The sequence below is a fragment of the Chiloscyllium plagiosum genome, unplaced genomic scaffold (genome assembly GCF_037043375.1).
Source record: "Chiloscyllium plagiosum isolate Xiang-an unplaced genomic scaffold, Cpla_swu_hap1 HiC_scaffold_10, whole genome shotgun sequence".
Lineage (NCBI taxonomy): Eukaryota > Metazoa > Chordata > Chondrichthyes > Orectolobiformes > Hemiscylliidae > Chiloscyllium > Chiloscyllium plagiosum.
The window spans coordinates 6780847-6799000 of record NW_028270148.1 but is presented as its reverse complement, the minus strand read 5'-3'; the positions used below and the strand labels follow the sequence as shown (position 1 = coordinate 6799000).

General features: G+C 43.3%; 1 protein-coding gene across 2 annotated transcripts in view; it reads right to left on the bottom strand.

Moving 5' to 3' along the window:
* Positions 1-1862: 1862 nt before the first annotated feature.
* LOC122552574 (butyrophilin-like protein 2) overlaps positions 1863-18154 on the bottom strand; it is a 60067-nt gene continuing 43775 nt past the window's right edge. For both annotated transcript variants that reach the window (XM_043695279.2, XM_087991046.1), the window contains exons 3-6: positions 16039-16386; positions 10457-10738; positions 8167-8290; positions 1863-5664 (exon numbers count right to left, since the gene is read on the bottom strand). In XM_043695279.2, the coding sequence (XP_043551214.2) occupies positions 8196-8290; positions 10457-10738; positions 16039-16386 (725 nt within the window). In that variant the 3' untranslated portion in view covers positions 1863-5664; positions 8167-8195. The remainder of the gene's footprint in view (positions 5665-8166; positions 8291-10456; positions 10739-16038; positions 16387-18154) is intronic.

Genomic DNA, 18154 nt, shown 5'->3' with positions numbered 1-18154 from the left:
CATTGTTGAAGGCAGCTTGACGAGCTGTTGCAGTGTGTCTTATAAATCACACACACTGCTGTCATTGTGCATCTGTTTGGTGTGGATGGACTGAGTGTGCAAGGTGTTCAAGAAACTGTGATGCTTGATCCTAAAAGGTGTCAAATTAAGCTTCATGAATAGTTTTGGAGCTGCATCCATCCAGGCAACGAGGGGTATTCCATCACTATTCTCTCTAGTGTCTTGTTGGTTTTGGACAGGCTTTGGGGAGTCAGGTGGTGAGTTACCTGCAGCAGAATTTCCAATTCCAGATCTTGGAACCATTGTGTTTATGAGGCTGGATCAGTTGCAGATCTGGTCATTGCCAGCTATGACAGGAAGGTTACATGTCATCTAACAGCTGAAGCCTGGCTATTATCCATATCTTGTTACACAGCCAATCTTAATTGCTCCAGCATCTTAAGAGCTGCAAATTGTCCTGAACATTGTGGCCTAATAGTTGCATGATGCCAATTCTACCATACCAATGTAGGGAAGTGTGAAGATGGTTGGGCCTACATCACTAACCTGAGGAACTCCTGCAGAGGCATCCTGGAACTAAGATAACTGACCTCCAGCAACCCCATCCATCTTCTTAGGTACCAGGTATGATGCCAACCACAGAGTTTGCCCTCTGATTTCCATTGAGTCCAGTTTTTCTATGGTTCCTTGATGCCACACTGGCTGAAATATTCCCTTGATAATCACTCTAAGGTATGTCTCAAGTTCAGCTTATTTGTGTTTTGAAAAAGGCTGTCGTGAGATCTGATATCAAGTGATTCAGATGGAAACCAAACTGACTGTGACCTACAGCTTACTGATGATTTAATGTTGCTTTGTAGCACTGTCAGTGAACCCCATCATTGGGAACATTTCTAGAATCTCTACAGTGTGGAAGCAGGCCATTTGGCCCATCATGTCCACATTGACCCTCCCACCCATACATATACTGCTGTGCTATCCCTGTAACCATGTATTTCCCATGGCTAACCCACCTAATTTACGTATTCCTGGACACTATGGACATCATTGTGGGGGGGAAACCAGAGCATCCAGAGGAAACCCATGCAGATACAGGGAAAATGTGCAAAGTCTACACAGACTGATAGTGGAATTGAACCAGTCCCTGGTATTGTGAGGCAGCAGTGCTAACCATTGAGCCACCATACTGCCTGATGATCAAGATTGGCTGAACTGGATATTCTCCTGCTTTGCTGAGGACACACCTGAGCAATTTTCACTTAGTCAATGCTGTTGTGCTTGGGTAGAGCTCAGCCGGTCCTGGAGCACGCTCTGAATAGTACAAATGACAATGTCAGAGACCTCTGCCTTATCATCACATTGAGTGAACTGGCTGACAATTGCCATCTGTGTTAATGGGACCTCAGCAGGAGCTGCAGAGGCAATGACAGCACTTGTCAAACACAGGGACCAGGGTAAGGTGACCACAGCAAATTTTCTTTTTTGGGGATTAAAGATTTCCAGCAGAACACCACAAGCAAAACCCAGGAAAATCACAGGCATTTTTTCCAAAAAAAAATATTGTTTGTTTGGAATGCTCATGAATAGTTAAAAAGAGAGATGGCTTAAAAAGTTGTTTGAATGATTTTTGACTGTTATTCAATTTTGAGAGTTTGATCATTTTCCAATTGAATGGGTGAAAGATAAGCCAAACTGAGGATCAACAAAACATGTCTCAATGATGGAACAGTGAACAGTAGGGCACAGGGTGGCTGGAGGAGGGAGGCATCAGAATGGAACCTTCCAGAATGTGCCTTTCCAGTTAACAACCCAATCAGGAACACAGGGTCAATCACAGTGAGAATATTCCAGTCACTCCAGGCTTTTGCAGAATTTTTCATTTTTATAGACGTTATAATGAGCATTAACAACGGACATTAAAACAAGTATGTACAATAATGAAGGTCAATATCAGACATTTTTCTGATAGCTTCACCTGAGCAAACAACCAAATGACCAGGCGCCCGAGGTCTCCTAACTGATAACTTTTGTTTGCAGCTTGAACCACTTGACCTGGGAAACTGACAATATCTGGACTTTGGTGACTAAACTAAAAAGCGTTAAGTTTGAAGCTGGAACTGAGCCGAAGCAATTAGTAAACTATCAAGTGTAAAAACTGTGCATTTAACACAATGAGTCAGTCATAGATATTTTGGCCAGGGTGCGTTTCTTTTTAAAAAGGGATTGAGGGGCAAGTTTGCATTCAACTGGAAGCTGCTGCTGAAATGTGTGCAGTCTTCCATTGGGTAAATTCTGCAAGGAGCAACTCCCTGTCTGAAGCTCAGTGCATCCTGTTTGTTACACTCCCAATGTTCTGCTGCCGTTCCCAGCTGTAAGACATACCCCCACATAACACAGCAATAAGAGTTATCAGCCACTCACTCCCGATAAAAATAACATCAAGTGGAATTGAGTGGTTAAATTTAAATTGTAAACATGATTCGTGAACTCAACCTTTAAGCAATGAAGAAAGATCCATGTTATTGCATTGACCTTCAGTAGATGTTGGATTGAAAGTGGTACACCAACCAGTCAGTGCTGAGTTTACCTGTTTTCCTCAAAAAACTGCATTTGTATAGTGCTATTAAGGGCCCATAACATCGCAAATTACTTCATAGCCAATTACATTCTTTCAACGTGTAATCAATATTATCAATCTTATACCTCCAGAGGGAATTTAGGGCTTCAGTTTAATAAATATCTTAAGAATTAGCACCTTTGACCATACAGTGCTCCCTCAGTACTGCACTCCAGCATTAGCTTCAGAGATGTCCTCATCATTGGATTTGAAGCTAAAATCTTTCTCTCTCTCTCTCTCACACACACAGGGAACAGGCTACCCACTGAGCCATGGCCAACAGCTGTAAATGTAAGATCATTCTTTATGCAGGTGATTATTTGGATGAGAGTATGGAACCTCACCTCAAAATTCAGTGATGGCACAAAAGTAAGAGGCTTGTTAAAAACAGTGAGGTAGGCTATAGAAGATTTCAGGAAGACATGGAATGGGAAGACATATACAGAAGTGCAGAGGCATGAGGGAATATACCATTGTGTCTAAGTATTGAGTGAGAGGGAACACAAGATAACAGCAGTAGGAGTGGCACAAAGAGATACAGATGCAGAAATGCTTAAGGTGCTGAAAGAGTTAGGGCTGATGGATAAGGCAGAACAGGAGGCAACAAAATCTGGGACTATAAAATTAGCAGTGTGGTTAGGTATTCGACTGCCAACGCAGAAAACAAAAGCTGAAATCCCAACACGGAAAGATGATTTTATTTTCAAACTAAATCAATAAATAAAAAGGAGATATATCAGTAAAAGTGATGCTGAAACTTTAGATAATCAGAAAAGCTGACCAATCTATTTGTGCGCTTTAGAGAAGGAAACCTGGCATCCTTTCACAATCTGCCCATCCGCAGTTGACTCAAACTGCCCTCTGAAATAGGTTGGCAAACTGTTCCGATGTTCTGAACTGTCCAAGTACTCTAATACCATCACCACTACCTTAGGCTAATAGGGGATGGCAGTAACTAGCTGCCCTGTCAGTCACACCCACATCTCAAGAATTAATACTGAATTTTCTTAACCTGGTGAGAAATTTGATAGGTCACAGCACAAACTCAGTCTTTGGTCTTGGGGGATGTCATTACAGATTATTAAAGTGGTGGGGAGTGTTATTCCCAGAAACCACAGGCAATCATTGTTGGAGGGAGAGACTTCAGGTACACATTTTTCACTCAGTTTAAAAAAGACTACATAATTTTCTCATTCTTGTTCATCAGATACATTAAGGGATGTGGACAATGGCAAGTAAATGTAGTTAGGGCACAGACTGACCATCACCAAATCATCCAGGCAAACAGACACCAGAGACCTCAATGGCATATTCCTGATCCTTTATTCCTAATGCAATTCTCACTGAGCTGTATCTTAATGTCAGCTGACCACCTTGTTTCTGGAAACCATAACAACAAACCTGAAATTTTGAACTGACTCTAAGCCTCAGAGCGTTTTGAGAAGATGCTCCAGGTTTCCAACAACCTATGTGTGAAGACGTGCTTCCTACAATCAGCCTTGAACAACCTGCTGGTATTTTGCTCTGGACCTCTATGAGGAAATAGGATTTCTCTGTCTATGCCCTATAACTTTTAATAATCTTGAGCAGCCAATTAGATCACAATTTAATCTTTTAAACTCAAGGAACACCAAATCTAACTTGTTTTTATCATTATTGATCAACCAGGACCGTCTCGATTGATGGAACAGCTCAAGGGGGATCAATGACCTACTCCTGTTCCTATACACACACTGCTTTCAATGAAGTGTCAACAGATTATCTAATATAAGTGTTTTAAAAATTATTTTAATAAGGCAACAGGGGAAAGATAGTTTCCGCTGGCTGGAGCGCCAGTGATTAATTATATTAATCATAGATGGTGGAAAAGGTTAGTTGTTTCAGGAGTTGGTACAGTGTTATAGGAAATAACTTTTTTTTTAAATAAAAAGGAGATCTGGATAAATATTAGAAGCAAGGTTAGGTACAGGGGTATGTGGATAGAGAGGAGGGCAGTTGGATTTAGTTTTACAATGGGCTACAAAACTGACTCTAAATAGCATGGGATAAATGGCCTCCTCCTGTCTAGAAATCTCCAAGCAATTTAGCTCATCACAACATGAGAGGGACTAATGTCGTGGTGCTTGCAGCTTGTGTGACATAATCTGTGAATGCGGAGTCAGATTATACCCGTATGAAGAAAGTTCACAAGAATTCTCACTCCCAAATGGTTGCAAAATAAAAGGTGAGGCAGATCAACCAGGAAAAACTACAGGCTGCCTGACAATTAAACTCCAAAAACACAAACACTCTGCAGATGGGATTGAAGTGAGATTGATGGAAAGTGTAACAATTGCAAGGAGAAGTGATCACCCCACAACTGCTTTCTTGCTGGCATCATGGGACCGGCCCATCTCCACAATATAGACTTGGACAAAACAGCAACGTCTTAATGGATTTGCTTGGATTAGTTCTAAAGATTTATCATCGTACCAGTTTAACCTTCCTCAGGGCATGAAGTAATCTGACCAGAATCCAGTGAAATCGGTTCATGGCTCCTTGGAAGTGGGTTACTCAATGCTATAAAACAGACTTTCATCAGTGTACTTAACAACTGTTGCTTAAAAGGAAAAAAAGTAAAGCCATTGCTATACAACATGCTAGATAGAAAGTGAGAATTGACCGGTTAAATTATACTCTCGACCTGCAAAATCCCTGATTGTAAAAGTCAGTTTTTTTTCTTTTGCAGCAATACATCATTGAACTCTTGACACACAGCGCAAGGACCACACTGTAAAGTGCAAAAAAACAAACCCATTAAAATAGCACCAGTCTTTTTGTTCCTTTCTGACTGCATGACAGCCTGTGTGGAGCAGAACGCTGTAACACCTGCACTCAGGAAGGTTTAACACTGGAACTCAGTTGGTTCTGGTATCTTCTAATAGGAAAGAAGAGGAGTCCTCATTTGGTACAGGGTGGAAACAAAGTCCTTTTCACCCAGTCCAGCTTGTCTTGTGTTCACACCTTTAAACCAACAGAGTCTTCAGTGATAGTTACACAGGAGGAACCTGGCAAAGAAAACACAATTTAATAGTCACTCCATTTCATGCACGGACAACACCTGGGGGTTAACTGGCATCAATGTTCTTTTTAGGTTGCACAGAAATTGGGAAACTATCACACAGGGAACAAACAGCCTGAACCATGGAATTGATTGGCTGAGGCAGAGAGTGGGGTAAAGTGGCAACCGACGACGAGGGCAGTTCCGCAAGAATCAGTGTTGGGATAACAACTATTCACGCTATATGTTAATGTTTTGGATGCAGGAACCGAGGGCATTGTTGCTAAGTTTGTAGAGGATACAGAGATAGGTGGAGGAGCAGATAGTGTTTAAGAAGTGGGCAGGATGCAAAAGGACTTGGACAAGCTCGGAGGGTGGGTAAAAAAGTAGCAGATGGAATACAGTGTGGGAAAGTGTGACGTTATGCACTTTGGTAGAAAGAATATAAGCATAGACTACTTTCTAAACAGGGAAAGTCTGTGGAAATCTTAAGTACAGAGGCACTTAGGAGTCCTAGTTCAGGATTCTTTTAAGGTTAACATCGAGGTTCAGGTGGCAGTTAGAAAAGCAAATGCAATGTTAGCATTTATTTAAAGAAGGCTAGAATACAAGAGCAGAGATGGACAGCTGAGGCTGTATGAGGCTCTGGTCAGATTGCATCAGGCATAGTGTGAGCAGTTTTGGGCCCATGTCTAAGGATGATACCTCTGGCCTTGTAAATATCCTCTGGACTGCCTCCAACAACAATCCCAAGGATATGGCAAGTGGGTAAGGACTCTGGGTCTATGCTCAATGGAATTTAGAAATATGAGGGAGGATTTGACTGAAACTTACAGAACACTGAGCGGCCTGGATGCAGTAGACATGGAGAAGATGTTTCCACTAGCAGGAAATAGATGGAGGTGTGGATAGAGAGGAAGGATATTGAAAGATACAGCAGAATATAGATCAACTGGGAAGTTGGGTGGAGAAATGGCAGATGGAATTTAATCCAGACAAGTGTGAGGTGATGCATTTGCTAAGGTCAAATGCAAGAGGAAAGCAAACAGTAAATATCCAGACCCTTTGGAGCATTGATATGCAGAGGGATCTTTGGGTGCAGATTCTTACCTGCCTGAAAGTGGCAACACAAGGGGATAAGGTGGTGAAGAAGGCATATTGCATGCTTGTCTTCATCACTGGGGCACTGAGTATAAAAGTTGGCATGTCATGTTGCAACTGTATAAGGCTTTGGTCAGGCCATGCTTGGAGTATTGCGTGCAGTTCGGGTCGTTACACTATAGGAAGGATGTAGAGGTTTTGATGAGGGTGCGAAGAGGTTTACCAGGATATTGTCTGCCTTGGAGAGTATTAGCTATACAGGAGAGGATGGACAAACTCGGAGAGTCAGAGGCTGAATGGGTGACCTGATTGAAGTAAATAAAATTATGAAGCGGTTGGATCGTGTGGGAATCGTGTCAAATACTAGGAAGTTTAGGGTGGGGGGAGGGGGAGTGTAAACAAAATGTGTGGTAAACACAGAAGCTGCCAGGGGAGATGGTAGAAGCAGATAGCAGCGTTGAACAGACAGAGACATGAGCAGACAGGGAATAGAGGGATATAGACCATGGGCAGGCAGATCGGATTAGACTAGAACATCATAGTCGGCATGATGGGCTTGTCCCTGCATGTACTGTTCTATGTTTTAGGAGGGCACAGTCACAGAGTGAAGGGACAACCCTTTAGAACTGAGATGAGGAGGGATTGCTTCAGCCAGAGGGATGGTAAATCTGTGGAAGTGATTGCTGCAGAGGGCTGTAGAGTCTATTTAAGACAGAGATAAATAGATCTTGATTCGTAAGGGGATCAAGAATTACACAGAGAATTACAAGCAGAATGGGCTGAGAAACATATCAGACATGATCAAATGGCAGAGCAGTGGCCTAATTCTGCTCCTATATCTTGTGGTTCACTTTCCAATGTATGGGCAATATTACAGCAGTAATCTCACTGAAGGAGTAATTCAGAGGCTCAGCTGAATGCCCTGGTGACATGGACGCCAAATCCTACCACAAGAGCTGCTTGGAATTTAAATTCCAATCAATCAATTAATAAATACAAGTTAGTATTGCTGGACAAAGAGCATGTGACATAGGTTTTCACGTTGCATTCATCAGGACAACTCATAAGAATACTGACAGTAAAAAGGGAACAACATTTACACTGTATGAGATGAGAGTGCCGATTGATTGACAAGTGGATTCTGATTGGTAAAATTGCTACCTTGGATAATAAGGATTGACAGTAAACTGCCAGGCTCCGATTAAATTTTAAACATGGAAGTTTGACGCTGATCATTAAAATCATTGCTCACAGATTCTTTTTTTCTGGACAATTACACTCCCATGAAATATCACAGAAAAGAGATCAACCAAATAGACACAGATTGGAAAGATCCTATCTGTTGCTTCAGCTTTTCAGTTTGCACTGCACTGAAGGGAAGGGGAGTGGGTGTGTGTCAGATACTCACCACAAAATCCCAATCGTATCACTTGCTTGTTACCACCAGCTCCAACAGACAGCGACAATCAGAATGAAAGCACAAACGCTTGCACCAGTCGCACCGATGACTGTACCCAGTGGTACCCTGTGAACTGTAAAACATTCAGACATTGCTATGATATTCACTTCTAGTCTTAGTCCCACAATGCAAGAACCTAAGAGCTGCTTTCTGACCACTGCATTTAAAACATTTACCTCTTAAATCAGCCACCATCTATTCTGTGGAATCTCAGTAACAAGGATTCTTAACCTTGTTATGAAACGCCTCCAAGATCCTTGCTCCTTCTTGTGATCTCCTCCAGATCTAGAACAAAGTTCTCTGGCATCATGTGCACCCGAGTTTCACTGCTCCTGTGTTGTTGGCAAAGCTTTCAAACTGCTTAGGGTTTAACCTCCAGAAATTCCCTCCTGGCTCTGCCTCCCACTTCCCTGAAGTACTTCCTTGTCCCTTAGAGCCATGTATGGAAACTTGGTCAATGTCATCCTTTGCTGGATGACTCTCCTGTGAAGTCCCTGGGATGTTAAAGGTGCTACAGAGATGCAGGCTGCAGGTGAACTACCATAGAATTCCTACTGTGCAGAGCAGGTCATTTGGCCCATTGAGAAATATCAACTCACTAAAGACCATCCCATCCAGACCCTCTTCATCCCTGTAACCCAGCATTTCCCAAGGATAACCTATTTAGTCTGCAAATCCCTGGATACTTTGGGCAATTTGTCTAGTCTGCACATCTTTGAACTGTGCGAGGAAACGGGGAGAATGTCTGGTAGAGTTTGCACAGTCACCTGAGGCTGGAATCAAATCAAGATCCTTGGTGCTGTGAGACAGCAGTGCTAACCATTGTGCCACCGGAGTCTGTCTCCTCGAGTTCAAGGCTGGGGCTTTGTCAGTCTTTCAGACTTCCTCACTGCCACTAAAGTGGGCCACTGAAGTCTGTGACCTGGCTACAAGGTGCAAGCTCTCAAGTGGAAATCACAGTTCACTAGAGGACAGCATTCCTTAATCTGCCTTAGAGCTGGTCACCAGTCCAAGTTAGTTGTCAGAAGGAACTGGAAATACCACAGGTCCTTTTAAACTGTTGCTGACAGCACTGTAAAACTACAAGTTCAATACACTTCAGGGAGGGGGTCTAGTGTTAAATGGAGCCTATATCCCAGAAACAGCATTAAATAATGGTTGCTGCCATCCTCCACTCCTCCCAGAGCAAACCGGCTCAGAGGCTCCCCAAAAGGCTGAAGCGAATCAGGGCAGGAATTGTGAAGAGGTCACTCCACGGAAAGTTGAGGTAGGTTCAGGGTTAATTTCTTTCATCAAGTCTCTGGCTTCCAACTCTCACAACCATCACAGGCAGTTCCAAATGATAAGAGTTGCTCAAATCAACGATGGTTTAGTTCAACTTCCATTCTCAAGGAATAGGATTACAGTTACTGCTGGAAGCTAGGCCTACTCCAGACACCTCCCTAAAGAGGCGTGTTGATATCCAAGACTGCCAAATGAACAATGAGACCAGGAGACTAACACCCAGGGGGACAACCTCAGAGTGAAGGGATGACCCTTTAGAACTGATATGAGGAGGAATGTTTTCATCAAGATGATTCTTAATCTGTGTAACTCATTGCCATTGAGGGCTGTGGAGACCAAGTCATTAAATGTCTTTAACAGAGTGATAAGTAGGCTCTTGATTAGTAAGTGGGTCAAGGGTTACAGAGAGAAGGCTGGTGAATTGGTTTAAGAAACATATCAGATACAATCAAATGACAAAGCAGACTCAATGGGCTGAAAGGCCTAATCCTGCTCCTATATCTTATGGTTTTATGGATGACTTTCAATAGAAAACATTTCATTGGGCAGAAATTCAGAACAAAAGAGGCCACTCTGCCCATTGCACCGGTGCTAGCTCTTGGAAAGTGCTGTCCAATTGGTTCCACTCCTCTGTCCTCTCCTTCTAGACTTGTGAATGCCTCCTTTTCAAGTACTTATCCAACTCACTGCACCCCCACCACTGGGGCAGGCAGTGCACCCTCGATCATCATAACTCAGTGTAAATTAAACCTCTGATCTCGCCCCATCCTTATTACCAACTGTCTTGCAAGCTTTGAGCACAGACCCCCCCCCCCCCCCAGAAAACGAAAGAAAAATCAAAACAGAACAATCTGCCGAACTGAAGTTGGATTTAATTTTTCAGGCCACGTTAGACAGTTTCACTGACATTATCCATTTCACACAACTTTACTGCAATATTGCAGGCCATACTCACTCAGAGTGAAAGTAGACGACACTCCCTCATCCAATTCCTGGTCCCACATCGTGCACGTGTAGTTGCCGGTGGGCCAGTTATCCATTTCTAGCGTGCTCTTCACACAGACACTGCCACCCTTGCAGTTAGTTAGCTGTGTGTGCGAGTAGCTGGTTAGATTCTCGCCTAGTCCATTTTCCCAGGTCACGCGAGGAGCCGGGTACCACCCTGAGGACTCGCAGACCAGCACCAACAGGCCCAGCTCATCGGAAGGTGAATGAATGACAGGCTGCGTGCCAAGAGCTGCAAAGCAAAAAGCAAACAATCTGAACTGAGTCAGCAAGGCAGATGAAACCTTACCTCATTGAGTCTTCTTTAAAACACCAGCACTGCTGTCCACTGGGGCTCTCACAGGACAACTGCTTGAGAATCGATGACCCTCTTTATGGCTACAGTTATGAGGTGGGAATAGGGCAGGGAAGACCAGAAGAGAAGGGGATGGAAGCAGAGTCTTGTTGAAGTTGAACCGGCTTCAGTAATTGCCTTTAACAACAAGTTGACGTGCCATGTGATCCTGGGGCTTCACGAACAGGGACAAAAGAAAGGAAATGATGGTTAACCTTCAAAAAATAACAGTTAGGCCTCGACTAGGATCATGTGTCCAATTCAGGCAATTAATCTCAAGGAAGCGTAAGACGACCGTGTACGAGGTGCAGAGGAGATTTACTTAAGCAAGATCACGGTTGACATAAATAAATGCTAAATTCTGCAGATGCTGAAAATCTGGAATAAAAATAGAAAGAGCTGGAGAAACACAGCAGGTCTATCAGCATCTGTGAAGAGTGGCACCCAGTTAATGTTTTGGAGGTCAGTGTGGGTTCTGAAGTAAACTCTGTTTCTCTCTCCAAAGATGCTGCCAGGCCTGCTGAGGGTTTCAAGCATCTTCTGTTGATATTCCACAGATGACACTCTTCAGTTTGGTAGGTGGAGGGGTTGGGGGTGTTTTCCTTTGCATAGAGAAGATTAAAGGGTGGGGGGAAAAATTGACACAGATTTTAATAATTAAGAGTTTGTCGTGAAGGAGTTACTGTTCTGGAGGCAGGAGGATCAGAGACTTCATTTATCAGAGTTAGCACATTTGGAAACAAACTGGAAAAGGAGAATTGTTTTCTTAATTGCAGCATATCATTATGATTTGGAATACGCAGCTGGAAAAGGCAATGAAATCAAATTCCATGATGACTTTCAGAAAGGAATTGGATAAACACACAAAGGGAACATATGAAGAGATAGGGGTGACTAGGCAGGACAGTGGGACCAATTAGAGGGTTGTTTTTCAAAGAGTTGGAACTGGTTCTAATGGGACAAATAGCATCCTCCCGTGCTGTACAATTCAACGTAATTCATGTGCATACAAAAGACAGTGAGACACTGGTGGGTGGGTTACATCAAATTGAACATTCTTCAGTAAACCATATCTTTATTCACTCAATGTTCCTAATACATGACATCATTTATTTGGCTGATCTCATGGTCAAATTAAATTCCAAGAGGTTTATAACATCAGGTAGTCTGAGGCAGAAAATGAAAAGTTCAAAAGTAGGAACCAGGTTGTTGTATTTTCCAGGGATGTCCAGCTAAAAAGATACTTGATATTAAAATTTTTGCATGTTGTTCAATCACAGATTTTTTTCCCAGGCCCCACCCTCTTCACTGTGCCCTGAAAACTTGGCCTTTTGAATCTTTCAGTCATGGTTCAGGGATGACTCTCAGCTCCCAAGTAAGAAAACCAGGGGTCAGTGTGGAAGGTGACCTGGAGCAGAAAGCTATCTGTGCTCCAGTATAAATCATTGACCTCGCAGAGTTAAAATCTAAAGGGAAATAAATTTCTATAAATTCTGGTTATTTTTACATGATTCACCAGATTGATTGCACTGCAGAACAGACAGAAAGCAGGCAATTTCCCACCATCCATCTGCACCTTTAACAATCCCAGTCACTACAATAGTCCCCAAAAGTCACAGAATCCCTACAGCGTGGAAGCTGGTCATTTGGATCATCAAGTCCACCCCAACCCACCCAGAAACACTCCCCTACTGTATCACTCTAACCCTGCATATCCCAATAATCCACCTAACCTATACATCCCTGAACACTACGGGCAATTTAAAGTGGCCGATCCATCTAACTTACACATCTTTGGACTGTGGGAGGAAACAGGAGCACCCAGAAGAAACCCAAACAGACACAGAGACAATGTGAAAACTCCACACAGACAGTCACCAAAGGCTGGAATCGAACCTGGATCCATGGTGCTGTGAGGCAGTAGTGCTAACCACTGAGCCATCATGCCAGCCCAAAACCATAAGGTCACCATTAAAACTATAAGTGTTGGAGCACAAGCTGTAGGAGCAGAAGTAAAGCATTTAGCCCATCAAATCTGTTCTATCATTCAATGAGATCATGGTTGACCCAATAATCCTTCCATTTTCCTGCCTTTTCCCTATACCCTTGATTCCCTGACTAATTAAGTGTATTCAAGGCTGTGATAGATTTTTATTGACCCAGCCTCTGCAGTAAAGAACTGCACAGATTCACTAGCCTCTAAGAAGGAATCCCTCCTCATTGCTGTCTGAAAATGGTTGTTCCTTGTTCTGAAATTAGACCCTCTGGTCTAAGACCAGAGTCCTAGGGGAAACAACCTCTCCACAGTTGCCTTAGAACTTCACTTATGCTGCTTGGGAGATGGCACAACTTCACTCAGTGCTCGACCTCTCCACAAGACTTCACCATCCCTTGTCACCTGAGTAATTGAATTTGTTAAGAAACATGAGAGGTCTTAAAGAAGTTCTCATTGCAGAGGGCATAGAGAGGAACCTCGATTATCTGAATATCAATTATCCAAATAATCGGATTATCCAAAGGAGATCTCAAGATCCCAACAGATGCATTACATCAAAGACACATTTCCAATACTGATCACATCTTTCGTTTACAGTGATTAAAAGTGAACTCGGCTGACTGAAATGCTACCAAGAACAGTCCTGGATGGATGAGAGCCCAGGCACCGTCTCCAAATGATTGACGTCTTTCGCCAACCCACTCCCGCCCCCCCCAACACTTTCTCTCGAGTTCTACACAAGCGTGTACCTAACCCCCCCCCCTTCCCCAGATAATCTCTCTAACATTGTCCTATCCAGGGCAAAGGTGGAACATGTCAAAAAGTTGCAGTAAAAGGTGTGGGTGTGTGTGTGCGCGCGCGTGCTCTATTTGGAGACTTGGCCAGGACATGACACTTGCTGTTATCAATTACTACTTGTGAAAGCTTGCTGAATGTCAATTTGCTGCTGCACTTTCCATGATACAAAAGCAACTACAAATCAAAAATATATTATTCTGTAAATTGTTCTGGATATAAAGAAGATGCTGTATAAATTCTCTCTCTCTGTTCCAAAGGGATTTGGAAATTGAATTCCCTCCAGATGGCGTTATTCAGTTATCTCACTAAGACCACGGTGCTTGTCTCAACCCTGCACCCGACCCAGCACTGAAAATTCATTGGAGAAGCTCAGTACTTCCAAGTAATTATGTGGTCCTCAGCCAGTATGTTTACAATGAGGATGCTGTGGCTTTAAGAGGTGTGTTTTGTCCTGGTTTCTTTGAGAGAGATTGGGGGACAAGTACCGAGCAGTCTGTGAGAAGATAAACAACCAGTGAAGCCTTGGGTGTTTTTTTCTTAAGAAGTTGGTACAATAGAAGCAGCCTGAATGGGTGTAGTCAAGCTCCCACCCACCGAACCAAGATTTTTTGTTTTCAGTAGCAGTTGTTGTTGAGGTCTTGAAGAAGTGAAAGCCATTTGTTCCTCTCTCAAATTACAGCTAAAAGCTGGGTATTCTCTTCCTAGGCATGGGAGACAAATCAGTTTGTCTAAATTTACCTCTTTGCTAAAGGATGTGTTAATCAATGTTACTATGCTGGAACAGTTAATGAGTAATAGTTACTGTATTTATTCTGTTAGGTTTTCCAATAGAGTTAAGCTATTCCAAATTCCTGTTTCTTTTGTTGTATTTTAACTATGGTGTTTGAATAAATTGTGTTTTGTTTAGCATCGAGTACTTTGATCAATCAAACTGCATCTGAAACATGGAACTTGACGTTTACCTTTAAAATAAGAACAAGTTGGGTCAAGGCTACCTTAATATATTTTAAGGGGGTTTGTTCTGGTCCATAACAGTACTCTGGCTTGGTGCCTCTGATCAGTATCCCAGGCCATAAAAGAGGCAGATTCAGTGGAGCTACTGTTTTATATTTTCAGTAACTGGCAAAGACTTGAAACTTTACTCCATTGGAGAGAAGGAACTAATACCATTACTAGAATGAGAAAGGCAGGATACGTAAGCTGCACAGCACAGATCCGACCCCAACCTGAGCTGCTCACCCCAAATCCCTCATGAAGACCCAAGATGCCTACTTCTGCTCCTCCATAATATAAACCATCTCCACACTTCAGTTCATTTGGCTACACGGCCAGAGCTCGATGCAGCATCGCTTTTAATGTGGAAATTAGAGTCCACAACACCTCCTTGCTTTGTCCACAGCTTAATGTGCAGTGGTATGTAACCAACTCACTCTCTCTTTCTCTCTCCCTCAAACAGGGGCAGACGCCTGTGGGATTTCTTGTGAACTATGCAGTCACCACACAACTCAGCCCATTTGTTGGGGAAACTTGCCCATGGTTGTGTTATCTATCTGAGCAGGTGGAAAACTGGACTGCCCAAATCCTAACTCACCCCAAATCAAAATTCCCATTCTTTGATTAGCCTTCCAGGAATTAAATCTGGGTGTCTGAGAGACTTCAACATGACTGATCCTCAACGGACTCACTTCAGATGGTATTTATCGCCCAGTCGTAGGACAACTACGGGGATGGAAAACAGAAATCCACCTTGCCAGAAACTCCTCCATTGCAAGAAAGAGGATGATAATTATCATTATTAAAGACTCTAGTCAGAGAGGGGTCATCACCCATTAACATTCAGCAGATCAAAGTGCACCTTATAACAACGAATGAGACGATTACGGTATATACGTTACTTTTATCAGCCCAACGAGATGACAGACAATGCATTCCAAGGCAGAGGCATCATACACGTTTTAAATTACCTTGTCCAGATGGGAGCAGCAGTACTTCCAGTTGAAAGTACTCCTCTCCAGATCCCTTCTGCTTTTAAAAAGCACTGATGAATAAGGAGGCAGCAATGTGGCACATTGTGTTAGAGCTCTGACATACGACCACAAGTAATAGCAAATGTCTCAAGCCATGATCCCAATCCCACACACGATGATTTCCTGGACTCGCTTGAGCTGCTGTGGAAAGATGCTGGGCGCAGATTGAGGGAAGGAACACAAACAAAGCCCAGGACAGGATTTAATTTTGATTTTTAAAAAATATATATATCTGTATAATAAATGCTTTTAGTATCCAAGTTTAAATACTGCTTTTCTCCAATCATGATCAGACTGACACCTGTACAAGAGTTTCTGAAAGAAGCAATGAATCCATTTTTGTTTTAGTCAACAAGACGAAAGTTGCCTATTCTTACCTCTTATACTGAGCAAGACCTGTGTCTCAGTGGTTTGGGATCGGGTGGCAACGGAGAGTTTGTAGATACCAGAGTCCGAGAGAGTCACGTTCTTCAATCGAAGGGACACATTCCCTTTCAGAATTTCATTGTCAAAGACCTCGACTCTGTCTCGGTAGCTGGGTTCCTGTTCCTCCAGGCTGCTGTGGCTCATCGTGTAATTGTAGATAATCCCTGCAGCATCCTCCTTCTTCCAAACGAAAGCCACACTGCCAGCCTTGTTTCTGGAATAAAATCGGCACTGGATGATGTCATCTTCACCAGCCTTGGCTGTGATTTGCTCCTCTTTACATCTCACTTTAACATGACCTGGAGAGTGAGATATTAAAGAGGGATGATTAGTTCATCACTGTAGACAATATACCAACCGTGAACACCAACACCAAATACCTTACAATGTGCTCAGGAACCTCAACAAGAGGCCATTCGGCCCCTTGGGACTGGCCCACCATTCTCTCCAATCATAGCGGATTTGCACCTCGATTCATACAAACAAGGAGTCTGAGGAGGCCATTCGGCCTCTCGACCTCGCTCCACCATTCAATGAAATCACGGTTAACCTGATGGCAATCACAAATCCACATTCCCACTTACCCTCCCGCAATAGCCTAACCAAAGATCTACCCTTCTCTGATGTAAAAATATTCAAAACGAACTCCATTGACATACCTCTGCTTCCTACCCAATTGAGAAAAGCCTCTTTCAGAGAGCAGGATGACAGTGGATTGCACAGTGCCCTTTCAAGCCCCTGGTACACAAACCTGGATTTACAGCTGAAACGTCACTGCAGGTGAAAGGATCCAATCTGGCCAGTGTGAGCCCCAAGTAAAGAAAGCTAATTAGCATCTCAAAGAAAAACACACACCAATGGATGTGTTTCGTTCTCAACATTGGGTTCAAGCGACTTTACTTTGTATCGAAATGTAGGAAAATTGATTCACTGAGGCTCTGAAGGTGAGGGAAGAATTTTAGTTAGCATCACATTCACAAACACTGACACTCTCCAATACCAACACTCAGTCACAGCAGTGTGTACCATCTACAAGATGGGCTGCAGAAATTCACCAAAGATCCTCACACAGCACAACCACCTCAACCGAGAAGGACATAGGCAACAGATACATGTTCCCCTTCAAGACACTTACCTTGGAAATATATTGCCACTCCTTCAGTGTCACTGGGTCAAAATCCTAGAATTCCCTCCCTAAGGGCATTGTGGGTCTATGTACAGCACATGGACTGCAGCTGTTCAAGAAGGCAGCTCATCCCCACCTTCTCAAGGGGACAACTAGGGACGGGCAATAAACGCTGGGCCCAGCCAGTCCCACGTCCGAAGAGTAAATAAAAACTTGCATAAATAACCTTGGAGCCTCCTCTTGCGCAGAGTGGCAGACCATCAGTAACCATCTTCACTTCCCCCAACACTGACCATCAGCCCTTAACCTTTACACCTGACCTCACCCCAAAATCTCCACACTTAATACCCCGCTGAAGAGCTTACACTCAAAATGTCGACTCTCCTGCTCCTCGGATGCTGCCTGACCAGCTGTGCTTTTCCAACACCACATTTTTTGACTCCATACTTAAAAACTGAAAATCAACTGTACTTCACAGTCAGTACAAGGAACTTTGGCTATCTCTCACTTCGAGTGGTTCAGATTATCAGAAGAGGGTGAGCTGTCATGTTCTGAGTGATTCAATCAGCAATGATCCAGGTAGCTGTGTCACTCCAGTACACGTTTTGCCGAATGTCAGTTTGCTATGGATGCTTTATGATGCAGAGTGAAGCCCAACAGGGTGGGTTGAATTCCTGCAGCACCAGAGGTTAACATTTGGGTTGGCAGTGGCTCAGTGGTTAGCACTGTTGCCACACAGCGCCAGGGACCCAGGTTCGATTCCTACCTCGGGCGACTATCTGTGTGGAGTTTATACATTCTCCCAGTGTCTGTGTGGGTTTCCTCTGGGTGCTCTGGTTTCCTCACACAACCCAAAGATGTGCAGGTTAGGTGGACTGGCCATGCTAAATTGCCATAGTGTTCAGGAATGCATAGGTTAGGTGCATTAGTCAGGGGAAATG